An 18,208-nucleotide genomic window follows, 5' to 3' on the forward strand; every position below is an offset into this window, starting at 1 on the left:
GGCGTAAATAAGTCGGGCCCCGGCTCCGGCTGAAATGCAGGGCTCTAAGTGGTAGCAATCTGAAACCTCACCACTAGAAGCCACTGAAAACTACTGAAAACTACATGTGGCCCCTTTAATTAATTCATAACCCTGGTTTGTACTGACTGACTCACTGGTAGGTCTGTGCTTTTTATTCAAATGGGTTGCAATCCTTACTATATTTTAACCTTTAACCATTCCGGTAAAGTTAGCATAACCTAGGCATACACAAAGAACAGACAACTATATCATGTTGCCTGTGTACCTTTCAAAGTCCTTTACTTACAGACTCTGCTGACATTAATGAAGTTTGAGTTTAATTAGGATGTGATAACTCAGACCAACAGCACTTGACACCAATTAAACCTTTTTCATTGATGCCTAGGCTGAATCACTATTGTGTTATATCAATAGATAGACACAAAATGGACATTTATCACATTTATGGCTCTTCATGACAAAGGCTGAGAACACTTAGTTCTGTACAAATTGATCATTTGGCAGAGGTCAGCCCTACAGTACTGCAGATTAATTCGTGTTTCATTTAAAGCTGACCTGAGCAGAAACAGTCTCAAGGAGTTTAAGGTGAATTCATTCGAGCTTTGCACTTTGCTGACAAGTGACTAAAGCTTCCACAGCAGCAAAGTAAAATATCTCAGAGGGCAGAGAGAAGCAAAGTGATTCAGAACAAATCTGTACGCTGTTATATTGATGCTCTGACTCAGAAAAGGGCAGTCATTATTAATTTCAGTGATTATAAAGCCGTCTATTGCTGTGGTTTCTGACAAAGTCACCAAGAGTTCGGAAAAAGAACAATGACTGTGCAGGAAGATGCATATATTCAAAGTTTGACATGACATTTTGAAATGACAACATTTAATTTTTGTGCAAAAAAAAAGCATTTCAGCCACACTGGGAGACAGATTTGTACAGCCATGGCAGAGAGTGCATCCATTTGTGAGTGCAGAGGCAGTCTGATGAAATATTCCAACACTAGAGTCTGTAACAGAGACAGAGGGACTGACAGAAAGAAGGACGGAGTCAGACAGCAGGAGCTAGCTGAGCTGCAGACCAGTCAGGGAAAAAATATATATAAAGGAATAAGAAGTAGGGCAGCAGCTAGTGGTAAGCAGAGCAGGGAAGAATAGAGGATAGAGTGAAGTTGAAACTCATCCTGTGTCACTCCTGATCCTCTCCTCTGTCCTCTTTAACGGCTAATTTTCTTGACTGCTTTCCTTCTCTGCCGTTGACGTGTCATGTGTAATTTGTGCACAGCCTTAGGCGGAGATTCTTCTTCTCCCCTGTTCGCTTCTTTCTAAATCGGAGCGAGCAAGCGAGTGGTGCGGCGAAAGGCCAGCCTCATCCTTTGAGAGTTGCCAGCGAAAGGACAGGCCATTTAAAGCGTCCCCAAATTCACTTCCCCTCCAGCCTCGGCCTGTCTGTGCCAGCCAAACTGGGTCTGCGTCACAGCGGGGGAGTGAGTTATGTTGATAGAAAGTAATAGTGTGACATAACAGAATGCCTGGGTGCTTAAAAGGGATATAAAACATGATCAAAAGCATGGAAATAGTAGCACAAATCCATCACCCTTTTGCCTTGTACACACAAAGTCACACATACACACACACACACACACAGAAAAGACAGCAAACAACATACAGAAAATACAAGTTACGCTCTACTGATTTAAAACTTTCACCGAGGCTTGAAAACCCCTGCTGCTATAATTCCAGGTTTAGTGTGTATACAGTATATATCAGTGTGTGTGTGTGTGTGTGTGTGTGTGTGTGTGTGTGTGTGTGTGTGTGTGTGTGTGTGTGTGTTTGAGAGAGTCTATAAGCTAGACAAGATGATAGATTTCTGTGCCTGGCTCCATTGTTGGCCGAGGTGAGGGGGGTTGAGCTATAAGACAGCGAGGGGAGATGTACAGCATACAGTGGACAGAGGAAGTTGGTTTTCTTTTCTCAGACAGAAGCTGCTTTCAGGAGAGTCAACAAGTGTGACAAATTGTTTTCTATCAGTTGACCTTTGTAAAGTAGTCTGCTGGTGCTTGTGGAAGTGGAGGTGGGTAATGTATCTATGCTGGCATGGCTGCTTCTCAGAGCAGTCTGGGATCAAGCTGTATAGTCATGTATGGCAGGAGGAGAAAGAGAAATAATGCCAGTGTTACCTGACTAATATTTAACTAGAAGAGCTTTTATTTCAAGCTTTTTGTGTGAAAACAAGAACGTGAAAGGCATCCTTGCCTGACTGTCACATGTGGTGACAAATATAAATGCATCCTCACTTTTCAAACGTGTTTTTTGTCTCCCTCACTTTTATACTTCCATAGTTTCAGCTTTACAGTTGAGATGAGAGAAGATGAGTTGCTAAAAACATACCTGTGTCTTAATCTCAGAGCTCAGAGCTTTAAACATGCAATTTTCTGATTTTGCATTTTAATCTTTCAAAATACATTATAATTTGTTGGCTGTAGTTTGTATTATTAATCTGAATTTGCAAATTTATTACATAAATAGAAAATTGAAATACTCAAATAAAGTACCTCACAATTGTAGATGAGTTGATATACTTAGTTACTTTCCACCACTGCTAATAGTAGTACCACCATTTTCTATCTTTCATTACATTGTAGGCATAACTTTACAACCATTACAATTTTCTCTGTGGGGCAATTTGCAGAGCTGCTATTGGACTGTTCTAAAGAACCTGCACTTGATTGTCTACTCGCCCTTTGGTTAAGAACCACTGAGTTAAGTGACTACCCCCAAATTGTTTTCATTGGACCATGCATAGGACTAGAATGAGAACATCTTCAACACTTGTGCTTGTGCCAGTACTTGAGGTAAGCCCCAAACAGCCACTGCCAGCCAGCATTCTTTCCACCACCACTGTTTTCTGGCATAGCTGAAAATTTGATTGGACTTTAGCCATTGTTTAAATGGATCATGAATTATACAATAAGTACTTATAGTTTTACATCATTTAGCCCAAGCATTTTATATGAATTATGAAAAATCTTGTTTACTGGAATTTCTGTTCCCTCGTCCTTAGTGGTCTTTGCTTTTCACTTTAAGTCAAACCTAGAAATCCCACTCTTTGCCTAGAAATGGCTGTGTGAAATCGGCGTAAACGTATGTCCTGTTCATGCACTTACATCCTCTGTCAGACTTCTGTTGTTGTTTTCATTGCTGCTGCTGTTTGTCTTACTCACTTGTGGGACTTTTTGCCCTCTGTGCCTCTGGGGCCAGAACCGCAGTCGTGAGCCTGAATGATGAAGGTGTATTCCTTTTGCAGCTCGCAGTCCACCAGGCCACGGGCCCTCATCTGGCCCTCACCCGACGTACCGTTCAGCACCACTGCTTCAAACGGAGCATCCAGTCCGTGGATGTTGAATGCACAGATCTCCCCTAGAGACCGGAAAAAAGTAAGTAAGTAGTGAGCTCACTGTTAATCACAGTCATTCAGGTGAAATACAGGTGGAGAATAAATGATGATGATGATGATGATGTGTGTGTGTGTGTGTGTGTGTGTGTGTGTGTGTAAATTAGGTTAAGTCTATGAAACAAAAGCTGTGGCTGTGAGTGTGTAATGGGAACAGAGAATGGGGAGAAACTTTAATGGAACCAGCGGCCTCTCACACTTCACAACTCTATTAGAACAGACCAAGTTCTGTTATATAAATGGAACACAAATCAGGTTACAAGGATTGTAATATTATTGACTTAGGTTAGTATTTACTGTTTTAATTTTATTTTATATTTTTACTTTCAAAATGTTTTATTTCATTTTTTTTATTATAATATGTCTTCTCCTCTTTTTTTTTTCAGAACATCCCTAAGTCACTGTAATGTCACATGATTTCCTCTCCTCTGTGTGATCCATTTCTATAACAGTACTTGGTTTGTTCTGCTGTAATTACATGCACAGAACTTCTCTCTTACCAATGTTCCCAGGCAGTCCTGAAAGTTAAACTAGCTACTTTAAGTTGCAAAGATCACCTCTGGAATACTGCTTAGTCAAGGGAAGCTGCAGTCCATTCAGAAGATTATGTATGCTACAGGAGAGCTGGGCTTTCCCTCTGTTTGGTCACCTTGGGTAATTTCTACTCTGACGTTAGAGTTACATATGTGATATTGAAAACAAACTATTATATAGACAGAACACAGCAGCAGAAACTCATTCCGGACGTTTTTAAAATAGATCATATTCCCAACACAGCACATTCTGTCTAATTGCTCTTGTAATTAATGTATGCCCACCCAATATGTGGTCATTCTCTGCAGCTCCAAAAAACTAACAAATGAGCACAATTGAGTTACATGAGGCTCCAATAAGACTATGACGCCTCAAAGTCACCCTTGTGGACAGTTATAGAGGAAGAAAATCCATTTAAATCCAGAGTGAGCAGCTCACAAGAGCAAAACAAAAGAGCCAAGGGGCGGCTGGCATTTATTAATAGGCTGTATAGAGAAGTGTCCATTTGTGGAGTTAGGGAAGTTCTTTATTTTTCCTTTTCCTTTTTGGAGACTTGGCGTCCCCTCACGCTTCCACTAGCGGGATTTCAGGAAATCACTTAACGCGCCCGGCTCACACTCTGACCTGTGACAGCTAATTGCACTGATATCACTTAAACTAACAGCAAAGACTAAATTGGATTCCCAAACAGCTTTGTGTGCGCATTGCTCCTGGCAAGTTCTGATAAGAGCAACTTTATTTTCTACCGCCTTCCCCTTTCTCTCTCCCTTCATCCTGTTTCTGTCATAATCCCCTCCACCTCACCTCACCTCACTCCCCTCACCCTCCCTTCCTGTTGGGGCAGGGACTCTGAAATGACAATTTGCCCACAGAGGAGCTATAGGCAAAATAATAAAGAAAGGAAGCGAAAAAGGGAAAAAGAGAACAGGAAATGAGAGAATGGGGGGTGGGGTGGTGTCGACACTGTCTGCACGCTGTAAAGACTTTCCCCTCTGTACTGCCTGAACAATGTCTTATCAGAGTTAAATGGGCCCCCACAATATGCAGAAGCATGGCTTGCCAGGGAGAGCAAAATTATAAAATGGCATTGAACAAACGGTGTGCGACGGGGAGTGACAGAAGATGCAACAGTCTTGATGTGCTGCTTCTCTCAATGGTGCACCCCCGTACAAAACAGGCAAATGGAAAATCCATCACTGCTGGACCGAGAAATAAATCCAATATACAGAGGCAAGTGCAGAAGCTTCCCATCAGGGCGAATATGCTGAGAATATGCTGATGACACACGTCCGCAGATGGGGCTGGGTGGCCCGACATGCTCCTGGTGATTTAATTGTAGCTGCTGGGGGAGCGGGGAGCGGGGTCAAGGTGACCGGAGGACCTCCCTCTTGAAAGACTCAAATTAACACTCAAAACAGCTCTGGGGGGGGCAACAGACCTGTCGCTTTTTTTTCTTTCATCTTTAAACGTCCACCTATCACTTCACTCCAGACCTGATAAATGTTCTGCCACCCGCGGAGAGGCAAAGATGGCTGGTGGAGGAGGGAGGGACGAGGGTGGAAGCACTGGCCCCGGCGGCAGTGGAGGAACAGATGTTGGGCGGCTGGCACTTGGCAGAGGGAGAGAGCTCACAAACGCTAATTGCTGCGCTAAACTGTTAGCTAAATATGTGTCTCCGCGTCACATTAGGCTTTTAAGAGGTAGATTTATGGTCAGAAGAAACTCTGTCTTCTTGAAGGGGGGGGGCATTTAAAACTAATGGATGCAAACTAATGGATATGGATGCTGCAGTGCTATTTCTTTATTAGTTTATTTGCTGGGTTGTCATCACTGTTTGGTTATTTAGCATAAAGAATAATTTTTATGATCTTCACTGCTCCGCGTAGGGTGTCAGAAACATTTTCAGTCACTATATTACTATATATTCACCAAAACATACTTGACTTTTAGACACCCTCTATTTATCTCATTCTTTCCAGTACCTTATTCTCTGCCGCTGTGATTACTAACTTTCCCCTTGGGTATCATTACATTTTCATTTAATCAAGTCTAAATTAATGACTGTCCATTAGTCAGTGTGAATGTGCGCTCAGGACCTAAGCTGCTGTCCTGTTGGTGTCAGAAGTCATGCAGTGCTGAACACCTCAAGGGAATCTGGCATCCGTCCACACTAGCCTATCTTTGAGGACACAGATTCATTATCAGTGAAGGCAGAGACGCTTTACTGGCAATGGTGGCCTGTGTTTGCAGAGCTGGAGGAGTGTGACAAAGTATCAGGGGCCAGAGCGCCTCGGGGCCCCAAGTTATTATCAAAGCTGAGAGAGCATCGCTGATGAGCCGCCTGCATCCGAACATATGCACAAGCTGCTTTTGCTGAAAAGGCAGTCTCTCGCACGTAAGTGAATAGATATGCACGGTGGTTGTTTACTGAGCGTTTGAGTGAGAAGTGAGAGTGGAGATATCAGGCGGGAAACAGTCACACCGCTGAGAGGAAGAGGAGGAAGAGAAAGATATGAAGGGAGATGAAAGGAGGAGCTGGGGAGGATGGGAACATGGCCACTGCCTTAGGGCAGCTCTGATCTCCCTACTGGAGAGTGACCAAAGCGCAGGCACGAATACACACACTCACATTTTCTCAAACTGTGCCAGTTTGGCAGCTTTAATCAGAGCTGACATGCCTTTCATCCTCCCACTGTCGGAACACACACCAGATAGACAGCAAGTAAAATCAGATTACTGGATATCACACTGTTACTGAACACATTCTGGACCAGGCACCAAAATCTTTGCGCCCACATTATCTTAATATTTTCACTTGCCATTATTAGCATTATTGTATTACTAAAACCAACCTATTTTCACAAGAGTTGCTGTCTACTGTGGGGCTTAAACAGTTGTCATGATTCCGGCTGCTTTTCCAATTTGGGTTTGGTGTGAAATTATCTCTTGTATTAGTCACCCGCATAACCCACTAATTCTCTTCTCATTTTAGTCACAAAAACACAATCACACGTCCACAAGCACTCTGGGATACATGGATACACACTCACTCACTCACACGCACACAAACCCCAAGCCTCTCAGCTGCAGTGCAGAGATAGACTGTCAGCTTCATAACTCTGCAGAGGGCCAAAATTGAAAATGTGGTAATTATGCTCTTCATGAAATTAGCCAGCTGAGGAAAAAACACAATTGAGGAGCTGTCCATTCTGCAGATAAGGATTAATACTAATCAAGCCTGCATGTTCTTACTGGAGCACACGAAACCTGGAGAGGCAATTGTGTACTGTGTGTGTCGGATGGGGGATTTTTAATTAAAGACAATTTCTCAACAGGGGTTGGGAGAGGGGGGGGGGGTGTTTGTGTGTATGACTGTTGCGGAGGGGTTGGGAGATGATTTAGTCCACCACTCATTGCCACCCCAGCAACCCCGCCAACCCCCCCATCTCCTCACTGTTAATTACTTTAAAGGCTCCTCTCACAGAGTTAATGACATCCCACTGTCTTCTAACTGAGTGAACACCCACTCTGTGTGTGTGTGTGTGTGTGTGTGTGTGTGTGTGTGTGTGTGCGTGAGAGAGAGAGTGTGGTGTCACAGTGAAGGGTGGAGGACTGAACCTGTCACTCACACTCTCACATCAAGGCAGCAATAGGTAGGCTCAGGGGCGCTGTTAGAAATTCGGTGCCCCCTGAAAACAACTCAAAAGGGCCCTTTCACGCATGGTGTTGACATTTATTTTAACTCCATTTTGAGTTAATATATCATATTCATTACACACAGACTGACGTATTTCAAATGTTTATTTCATTTAATTGTGATGATTAAAACTGACAACTAATAAAAATCTCAAATTCAGTATCACTGAAAATTTGAATATTACTTAAGACCAATACAAAAAAAGGAATTTTAGAAATGCTGGCTAACTGAAAAGTATGAACATGAAAAGTATGAGCATGTACAGCACTCAATACTTAGTTGGGGCTCCTTTTGCCTGAATTACTGCAGCAATGCGGCGTGGCATGGAGTCGATCAGTCAGTGGCACTGCTCAGGTGTTATGAGAGCCCAGGTTGCTCTGATAGTGGCCTTCAGCTCTTCTGCATTGTTGGGTCTGGCGTATCGCATCTTCCTCTTCACAATACCCCATAGATTTTCTATAGGGTTAAGGTCAGGCGAGTTCAGTGCTGGCCAATTAAGAACAGGGATACCATGGTCCTTAAACCAAGTACTGGTAGCTTTGGCACTGTGTGCAGGTGCCAAGTCCTGTTGGAAAATGAAATCTGCATCTCCATAAAATTGGTTTACTTTCATCAGAGAACATAACTTTGGACCACTCAGCAGCAGTCCAGTCCTTTTTGTCTTTAGCCCAGGTGAGACGCTTCTGACGCTGTGTCTTGTTCAAGAGTGGCTTGACACAAGGAATGCTGAAACCCATGTCTTGCATACGTCTGTGCGTGGTGGTTCTTGAAGCACTGATACCAGCTGCAGTCCACTCTTTGTGAATCTCCCCCACATTTTTGAATGGGATTTGTTTCACAATCCTCTCCAGGGTGCGTTTATCCGTATTGCTTTACACTTCATTTCTACCACATCTTTTCCTTCCCTTCGCCTCTCTATTAATGTGCTTGGACACAGAGCTCTGTGAACAGCCAGCCTCTTTAGCAATGACCTTTTGTGTCTTGCCCTCCTTGTGCAAGGTGTCAATGGTCGTCTTTTGGACAGCTGTCAAATCAGCAGTCTTCCCCATGATTGTGTAGCCTACAAAACTAGACTGAGAGACCATTTAAAGGCCTTTGCAGGTGTTTTGAGTTAATTAGCTGATTAGAGTGTGGCACCAGGTGTCTTCAATATTGAACACACAATATTAAAATTTTCTGAGATACTGATTTTGGGGTTTTCATTAGTTGTCAGTTATAATCATCAAAATTAAAAGGAATGAACACTTTAAATATATCAGTCTGTGTGGACTGAATGTATACATTATACTGAATGGAATTACTGAAATAAATCAACTTTTTGATGATATTCTAATTATATGTCCAGCACCTGTATATTGTGAAATATTCATCTGATCACATGTTAGTCTAGTAGAAAGTATTAAAATTAGAATCTGAAGGCCGGCTGAGTGAACTCAAACAACTGGGTGTGTGTCCCACCCACTGAAATAATAATAATAATAATAATAATAATAATAATCTTTATTTGTAGAGCACTTTTCAAAAACAAGTTACAAAGTGCTTTAACAAGTGTAAAGACAATAATACCCAAGAGACAATAATACAAAAACAATACAAGATAAAAGCATGAAAACATTGAAAAGACTAAAATACATGTTTAAGATAAATATAAAATTAGTAAAATACAATAAAATAAAAGGGATAAAATAAAGTCAAATAAGATCGGGAAAGGTTCTCCTATAAAAGTATGTTTTAAGAAGGGACTTAAAAGAGTTCACTGACTCAGCTGACCTGATTTCCTCGGGCAGGCTGTTCCAGAGCCTCGGGGCCCTGACAGCAAACGCTCTGTCCCCTTTAGTTTTCAGTCGAGACTCTGGAACAGAGAACAGACCTCTGCCCGAGGATCTCAAGGTACGTGCTGGTGTGTATGAGACTAAAAGTTCAGAAATATAACAAGGCGAGAGGCCATGAAGAGCTTTAAAAGTGATCAATAGAATTTTAAAGTCAATTCTAACCTACCTTTTGTCTTCAAAAGCCCATAACAGAGTACTTGTACTCCTGTGGCACTCTCAAACACAGGAAAGCACCGTTGGGCAAGTAAGAGTTTGCAGCAGTGAGGTAATACTTGACTCTATTTTCTTACTTGGGTAAAGACCAGCAAGTCTTCCTGTGCGAGTCCACCGAGCAAGGCCACCTACAAGAGTAGTAGCACACCTACTCACCTAAAGCTGCTGGCTACAACTACACTCAGGCCATGTGCTACCATACTATTCCTCTTGTCTCCAGTGCAAGCAAGAGGTATCGTGCCATTAGGCACAGAAATAAGGCACTCCTCAAGCCTTTAAAACAGACACCGCCCACATTTGTTTACTTCTCTGTTGGGTCCTGGAACTGCCAGTCTGCAATTCTCATTTCTTCCTTAACGTCCTGCTGATTACAACGCTGCTCAGGGAGGTGTGGGCGGAGACCAACAGTATTTACTTACGACACCTTAGAGAAACGTAACAAAATACTTTTCTGAATCAGAATCCTGTTTTTTGTTACTCTTGTAATCTAGAAATACATTACCCTACATTTTACAGCTTTACAGCTCCATATTACCTGTATTTGACAAGCCACGCCCATTCTTGCATGAATAAACTGAACTCACTGGCTAGAATTAATGGTGTGCCCCTGTGAAACAAGACATGGATAGTTAGCCTTGGAGATTATATTACTTGTTTCCAAACTTACTTTCCCCATAGAAGTGGGTAATAGTAATAACAGTGAGCAACATCACACAGTGAGGTGAAATAGAGTAAGTCTGGTGCAGAGTAACACCACTGGCAGCAGCTTTTAGATTGAATCACCATGCCCATGCTTCTAAATCTCCTCTTTCCAGGCATTTCACTGGACAACAGCGTTCCAGGTCCTGAAAACATCAATGCTATTTTGTCTTAGCAGCTTGAGAGGCCTGTTAGCTCTGCCAACTGTGCGATGCCATACACCCCTACATGTCAATAAAGTTAATCACAAACCCCAGCGGGCGACGTGTCAATTACTTCAGTCTAGACTTGGAGCACAGCCAAAGCACTGCTGTGCAAGCGTCAAACTATCAATAACAAACTGGCATCCAATGCAGCTAAAACATTACAATAAACACAAACACCTCAATTTAATCAGTTGACTACTAGATGGTTACGTCTACTCAGAAACAATTCACTCAAGATTTTCTCCATGACGGCCAGGAATAATCAAAATTCACAGCAGTGACATAAAAATGGACTGCTGCTGTGTATTTGCAGCAAAATGATTGATTTTCCCTTTTTCCTGTTGTTAATTTCAGAACATGCAGGACAAGGCTGACATTTTAACCTGTGTCCATAAAGTGTTCACAGTAAGGAAATGTTGGGATTGAATTATGAACCAGGTTAATATTTTAACAATACAATAATAACACAGCTTCTGTAGAGTTTTTATAACCCCCTGTAAGATATTTCTATGTAATGTATAATACTATAAAGCCACATTGTTGTTGTCTGTCACCACTGAAAAGTCCACTGTGCACAATAACTGGATTTAGGCCATTTGCAGTAAGTCTAAGCCTGGATTACATATTTTTCCCTTCATTACTTTGCACATTGTTGCTGGATTGCATTTAGATTAGGTACAATTATACTTGTGATCTGATCCTGATAATTTACTCCTTACTCTTAAAACACAAAAACACTGACTTAACTCGCAATCTACATGTTTTGACTCCCAAATTAGAACGGGCACAGAAAGATACCAGGAGGGGAAAAAATGTTAAACATTAACAAAACACAGGCAGGCAATCACATTAAACACAAAGAGAAATCAATACCTTCTATTTTTCAATTCTGTTCATGGAAATGGCCTCAGGGGAGAGCATGTGTCCTTGTCTGAGCAAGGCCAGTTAGAGTTCAATGTGTTCAAATATCCGTATCAGAGTTTATGACCCCCATTAATGCCTCTGAGGACATTTTCTGCACAGCTGAGCTACGTGATGAAACAAAGACCATCGCCTCGCTGACACTCTCTTTGACCATGGATAGGGTTTATTAGATCTAAGGTCAATAAAGCAGAACAAATCTAACAGCAACCACACAACTGAATATGCAGAGTATGTGTAAACTTGATTGAGAAGCTGGTTCTCTCTGTAAATGAAATACAGTCAACACAACAATTTCAAGTGACCTGGTTTTGTTTCAGTGATTACAGTGCGTCCAGTTTTGTTTTTGGCTTTTTAATCAGTGAAATGTAATACTTGTGAAATGTAACACTGCTGTCTGATTTAACAAAAAACACAGTGGGGAATCTGTACAATAAGAGTATGTCCACACAACTAAACCAAATGATAAGCCCATCCAGTGAGGCCCGAGGGCTGTGTGGAAGTGGAAGTAAAGAATAAGACCTTTAATCACCTCTAACTTTCTCTGTGAACCTGAATTTACATTGAATTTTCATGTTGAAATTATTATTTATTATTATTTGGGAATGACTGCTGGTTAAAAGGTAATAAATCATTTCATACTTGTTCAATTGTCTGAACAGAAGCAAAAAAAACTAAAGGCAGACAGGTGTAGACTCAACAAGTCAACGGCTGTGCCAGCAGCCCATTCACAGCTGTGTGGCAGTGAAGTCTGAACTATCTCTGTGGTCATTTATATTAAATGTCTATAGCCGATGACACAGCTGTCATGAACCTGTATTTACGTATTTATATTAATTTTTTATTTATTGATGTAAATTATTAGCAGATACTGGCTGTGAAACAAATGTACAAATATGTTGTTTGTCAATGTCCTCTAGAACGACACATAGAAGTGATCTCTGATCTGATGCCCCTATAAACAGGACATCATCTTTTGTTGGTGCCTTCCAAAACTTTTACAAACCGCTGAAAAAATTTGGATATGACAATGCTATAGTGAAGGTTTGGTTTAGGCACAAAAACTACATGGTTAGTTGTTGTCATGTTTACAGGTTGTCATTTAACATTTCTGTCAATTTTCAAGAGACTAGCCTGAGGGCGGACACCAGGGGGAGACGCAAGAGTGCTAGAGTACTGATATGGACACATGAGATTGTATGTAGCAAATGGATGCGAAGAGCATTCATCTGCTTTTGGGACTGTGATGAAAAATGAGGGATGACCCTCACGCCAAAAGTGTTTTGGTTTGTTTGTTTTTGCATCTAGTTGTTGAACTGAACTAAAAATGATGCCAAGATGAGAACACGTTTGTTCAAAAAAGAAGAAGACATGTGAGGGACGGGAGAAAGCTAGTCGAGCTTGCCAGGGTTTCAGGTACGGCTGGCATCATTTTCTTGTTGACTAGCAACCAAGGCATTCATGTATGTGATGGCCTGTTGGCAGGTGATTTGGGGACATTTGTGGCCATGATTTAAAAAACCAACAAGATTGAAGTTTAAAACAGTTTAAAACAGGAAACGAAGAGCTGTCTCAAACGTTTTAATGACACAACCATCCACCCCAACCTCCTGCTGATGAAGAAGGCAAGGGAAATCCATTAGCATAGCACCTTTTAACAGTAAAACAATTTAAAGTGATTTGCATAAGACAAAGAAAAAGAAGAAGGGATTTAGCCAATTTTTTGTTGTGCAAGTGTTTCACTGTGTGCAGAGATCTCTACAAAAAGGATCCAGAAACGCCAGCATGGATGCAAGTTCTTTTAAAAATAAGAAAGCTTAGTGTAGCTATCTCAGGATTGCTGTTACTATTAGTTATTATCAGTTAAGCACCACATTTTTCATCCCCAAAAAGATATAACCTTCTATTGTGAGGGCAGGTGAATATTCTTTGGAACAGGAACATTTACATGGTGTATTAAAGGTTCTTGTTAACAGCATGATAAGCTGAATAAGACCTCAACCAGAGAATGGCCAATCCAAGGATTAGTATGCATAATAATAAATCTATTCATATGAAAAAGATCCCTAATGAGAAATCTCTATCAATTTTTTTTCCCATTCTTACCACAAGGCATCATCCACTGCCCTCCACAGAGCACAGTGGCAAAGTCCCAGTTACAGATATCTTGATGAAATAATTATCCCCACTCCACATTATGTAGTGCCATACTGCCCAAACACAGGCTGAAATCCTGCCATTAAGCTATCGATCATCTCATCGCATGCCGGCAGCTCCAGCAGCTCCGGCAGCCAGGCCCAGCTGTTCACCTTCATCACCACTGAGTATTACAGGCTTGGCTCCAACCACACAATGAATAAGGCTCCAACCAGCCTCCTTTAGTCTGCTCGTGATTCAAGAAAACCTGGCCCAAAGCCAACAACAACGCTTAAAGACTTTGTCCAGTGCATTCAGGGCTAAAATCAAACAAGAACAGGAGTCACAAAGAAGTGCACAAAGCTGAGGCAAAGATGGATGCTGAGCTATGTTTTGATAATGCTACAGAAAATGGGGCTAGCAGAAAAGACTGAACAACAGTTTCATGGTGTCATTATAGAACCATACAGGCATCTTGTCTTCACTGCCCATACACAAAATTTAAAACAATACACAGTAATCTTCTTTATGCTCTATTCCAGGATTTGAGAGGGAAACAAGATGAAAATTCTGCCTCAACATAGCCCTCATCTCTCTGGTGAGTTTTATATGTAAATTGCTATCAGTTACATCATCCTGTTTAAAAGCTCATGCAGCCACAGCGTTTATGAGGCAGGAACCTATCCTTTATAGTGGAGTCTGTGGTAATAAGTGCATTAGGCTGATGGCGCAGTGAGCGCGGGATGGATGAGCTTGCTGTAGAGTGGTTGCCGTCGACTGTGAAAGACGATGCTCTTGGGTGACACTTCTACTTCCGCTGCTGGCAGTGTTTACCTTTGGTGGGAAGACATGAGGAGAAAATCGAGGACGGTTGAGAGGGAAGAGGTGACGCCAAGAGTATACAGTACAGTCTGACATTAGCCGCAGAGAAAATATTGTTTATGTGTCTGTGGGAAGTTGCTGGTGAGGACTCATGGAATATTGTTTTGCATTTATTCCTAAGAGAGCTACAAACAGAGAAGACATTGTAATCATTGCAGTCAGATGAAACAGCACGACGGATGTGATGGATGAGATATCCTCATGGCAGCTAGAGAGATGATTTCTGCCTCATAGATTCAAATCACTGTTCAACACCCTCTTTCTGTTTTATTACATGAAAGTACAACTTTGTGAGCCCAGATTGTCTCGAACAGACTCAAGTGTGTGTCAGTGAAAGAATAGTCTTAGTCCCGCTCATGGCTGTGGATACAAACACAGGCTCAGTGTGACTGCCCTCGAAAGGAAAATAACATAGCATCAGTAGTTTCAGCAAATGACCTAAAACAATTTATGCTTAAGTCCAAGCGACAAAGCGACATCATTCTCTAGTGGCCAGAGTAATTATGATTCTTGTCTTGAGCAAAGGAGTTAGTAGTGTGGCATTCTGATAGAGCCATAATGTCAGCAGATGGAGGTCAGTGTGACTGGGTTTGTCAACAAAATATGGGACCCGTTTTCGATCCACCAGTCAACATTGGGTTCTTTCAACCATAACTACGATTGTTCCCAAACCATAACTAAGTGGTTATCATTGTAACCATGATGATAGAGGCCCTATAACCTTATCAAAGTAGGACTTTTGGACCCAAGCCACATTTTTTTCCAAACCTTAACTAATTTCTTATTTTAATCCAAACAACAGTAACTAAGTTGTGTTTGTGCCCAAACCTAGCACCACAAAACTGATTTTTCCACTTTTATAAGACACAGACAAACAATGTCTATGTGTTGTTCTAGAGGTCGCTGACAAGCAGTGTATTTTTCCATTTAATATGGAGGATTTGATGTGAGCAATACTCAAAACAGTATAAATCAGTACATAAAAAAACAACATTGTGTAAAAGTAAACTGAAAAAAAATAATCAGGGAATAAAGCCAAAATAATTGAGAAAATTAATTAGGCAATATCTTGAAAATTCATGCTGTTTAGAATTCTGTATCACTCCCAAAGTGACCCTGGTCAAAATACTTTTACACACACACACAAAAAAGAAGAATGGTTAAATTAAAGTTCCTTGAAAGGGTCAAGATCCAAATATCACTTTCCCATTATTCAACTCAGGAGCATATTATTTTAGTCTCCTACACCTTTTAATCTCCATACCCCAAGTTTTTAACATCTCAATGACATCAAGGTTATTTTTTCAGACTTTAGTTTCTCCCCTCAGAGCCACAGAAAACATACAGAAGTACCCCTCATGACAAGTAAACTGATCCTAATTTGTAATACCTGCAATGCACCACTTTAATGGAATGGTTGAAGTCACTGCTCTTTATTGTAAAATTACATTGGCAAGTTCTCAGAATATGTTTCATCTAGTACAATCCTTCCAGTGCATTGTAGTAACAGTCAGACATGTTGTTGTTTCCCCAAACAAATTAAAAATGCTTGAGAGAAGTTTGCGTTCGGGAAAGTTGTGAAAAATGACTGGATTTTTTCCACCCAGGTCCTTCTGGCAGCAGCGGGCCACCATCGCTCACTGATACTGTTCAAATTGGGCCGGGGACCTGGGAGTGCAAAGGTAGTGCAGCCTCTACCAAAAGTTGTGTGTGAGTGCATGAGTCTGTGGGTAGGTGGATGTGTTGGAGCAAGTGAGCACAAAAGGCAAGAGATTATGGGAGCAACAATACACATCACAAAAATGCCCCATAGTCTCAATTTATTGCTGTCCACACTTGTTTTTCTACAGCTGGGTGTAAGTGTGTGTCTGTTGTAGAGAGAGGAAGGGAGCGATCGGGTTGGAAACACTGATAACAGCTTAGCTGATTTGGCCTCTTGCTGTTCCTACACCTGTCTGCTCTCTCTACAAGTAAAACTGTAGGTGTGTGTGTGTGTGTGTGTGTGTGTGTCCCTGTGCTCTCTATTCTCCAGTGAGTGTCATCATTGCTGCCTTCCACCCCTGAAAACCTGCACATACTGAAACACAGACGTGATTGGCTGACCAATACGAGTGGGAGACCAGATATATCCCTCATACTGTTCATTCCTCTCATTCACTCTCATTTATTCCTGTCGTTCGCCTGCCACCATTCCTCAAATTCAGCTTCTTATTAAGTGTCTGTCATCTATGCCATTTGTCCATGTCCCTGCGTGTCTCCATTCCTTCATTTGCCCTTCACATGATTCTTTCCTCCTCTTTTCGTTTCACCTTGCTGGAGAAATACTGTATTTCTACTCTTAAATGTATTTCCATTACTTGTTGAACCAGTCATTGATCAGTGGATTAGTCTATTATGAGTTCTATGTCCCGGTCAACAGCACAATCTTCATGACAATAACACTCTAATCACAAGCCTACTTTCTTCTGCTTTACCTACTCATTGTCTTTTATTTTCTTTCTTAAACCAAATATTTACCCCTTGGTAAGATGCTGATAGGACAGCCTGCCTTAACACTGAAAAAAGCACCAAAATAAAAGTTGAAACATTTCTTGTCATGTATCGCCACTAATTGTATCATTTTGTGAAAACAGGCTCACAAAGTCTTGTGAATCCATTCCAAACCTGTTTTCATTGAACCATAGAATTGTTAAGGCTGCTGTTGAATGCCTGGTGCAAATTGATGCCCGTCAAAGATCGCTGTGTTCTGGCTGTCGTTTCCACTTCACTCCCAGATTAGTCATCTCTCACTCTCTTCCCTTGCCTGCTTCCTCTCTTCTGATCCTTAGCAGTAGAATCTGGCTAGATCATTCAGTAAAGGCCCATGGGACGTGGAAGTCAGACTGTACTCTCCTGCTATTCAAAGCAAAGCCACTGCGAGTGAAAAGAGATTAAACCTGGCAACACAAAGACGGCCTTGCAGCTTTTAACTGATTTGTGATTAAAGGTTTTTTTTTATAGATCAGAGGTCACATTTTCCGCTGTGTCACTTCTCATGCTGCTGTTCCACTTTACAAGGTTTACTACTATTAAAGACTAGCACAAGGCATATTTAAGCCTAAAGTGCCTAGCTTGCACGCAAAATATCTGTTCCAACAACACAGGTCCAATTTGTCTAAATGAATCATTTAAATATTGAGGTTAGTCCCTACGCACCATAATGTTGACTAATGTAGCACTGACAGAATTGCTAATAAACCAAGTGGGTCTGGGCTTTGGAATTGGTTTAGTAAGCAGTTTTTCTCAGGCAATCAAACATAGTTTATTAAATGGTCTATCCTGTGTGTGTAGACTTTTCTTTGGAGCCTGAAATTGTTGTGTTATCAGAACTAATATTGCTATTATGATAACATTAGAATTTCCAGTTACTTGACATTGACACTATAATCACACCTTGTAGCTGCTTGTACTGTAATTTAGTTCTTTCATGTAAAAATGACCCATTTAAGAGACAGCTTTCAAGTTTGCTTTTAGTGGACAATTAAGTCCTTACAATACAGGTTGGTTCATGGAACAACTTTTATTCCCATAATGCAAAATTATCTCAAATCACCTAGGGATATGACCTTTATAGATATCACAAA

General features: G+C 41.2%; 1 protein-coding gene across 1 annotated transcript in view; it reads right to left on the reverse strand.

The window, feature by feature from the left end:
- Nucleotides 1-18,208, reverse strand: part of LOC119883318 (calsyntenin-2-like) — a 277,990-nt gene that overhangs the window by 116,774 nt on the left and 143,008 nt on the right. The window contains exon 3 of the mRNA XM_038693908.1: nt 3,236-3,431. Coding sequence (XP_038549836.1) covers nt 3,236-3,431 — 196 coding nt within the window. The remainder of the gene's footprint in view (nt 1-3,235; nt 3,432-18,208) is intronic.

The sequence above is a fragment of the Micropterus salmoides genome, unplaced genomic scaffold, assembly GCF_014851395.1.
Source record: "Micropterus salmoides isolate LMB-PRFRI ecotype aquatic unplaced genomic scaffold, ASM1485139v1 Ms_hic_scaffold_3, whole genome shotgun sequence".
Taxonomy (NCBI): domain Eukaryota; kingdom Metazoa; phylum Chordata; class Actinopteri; order Centrarchiformes; family Centrarchidae; genus Micropterus; species Micropterus salmoides.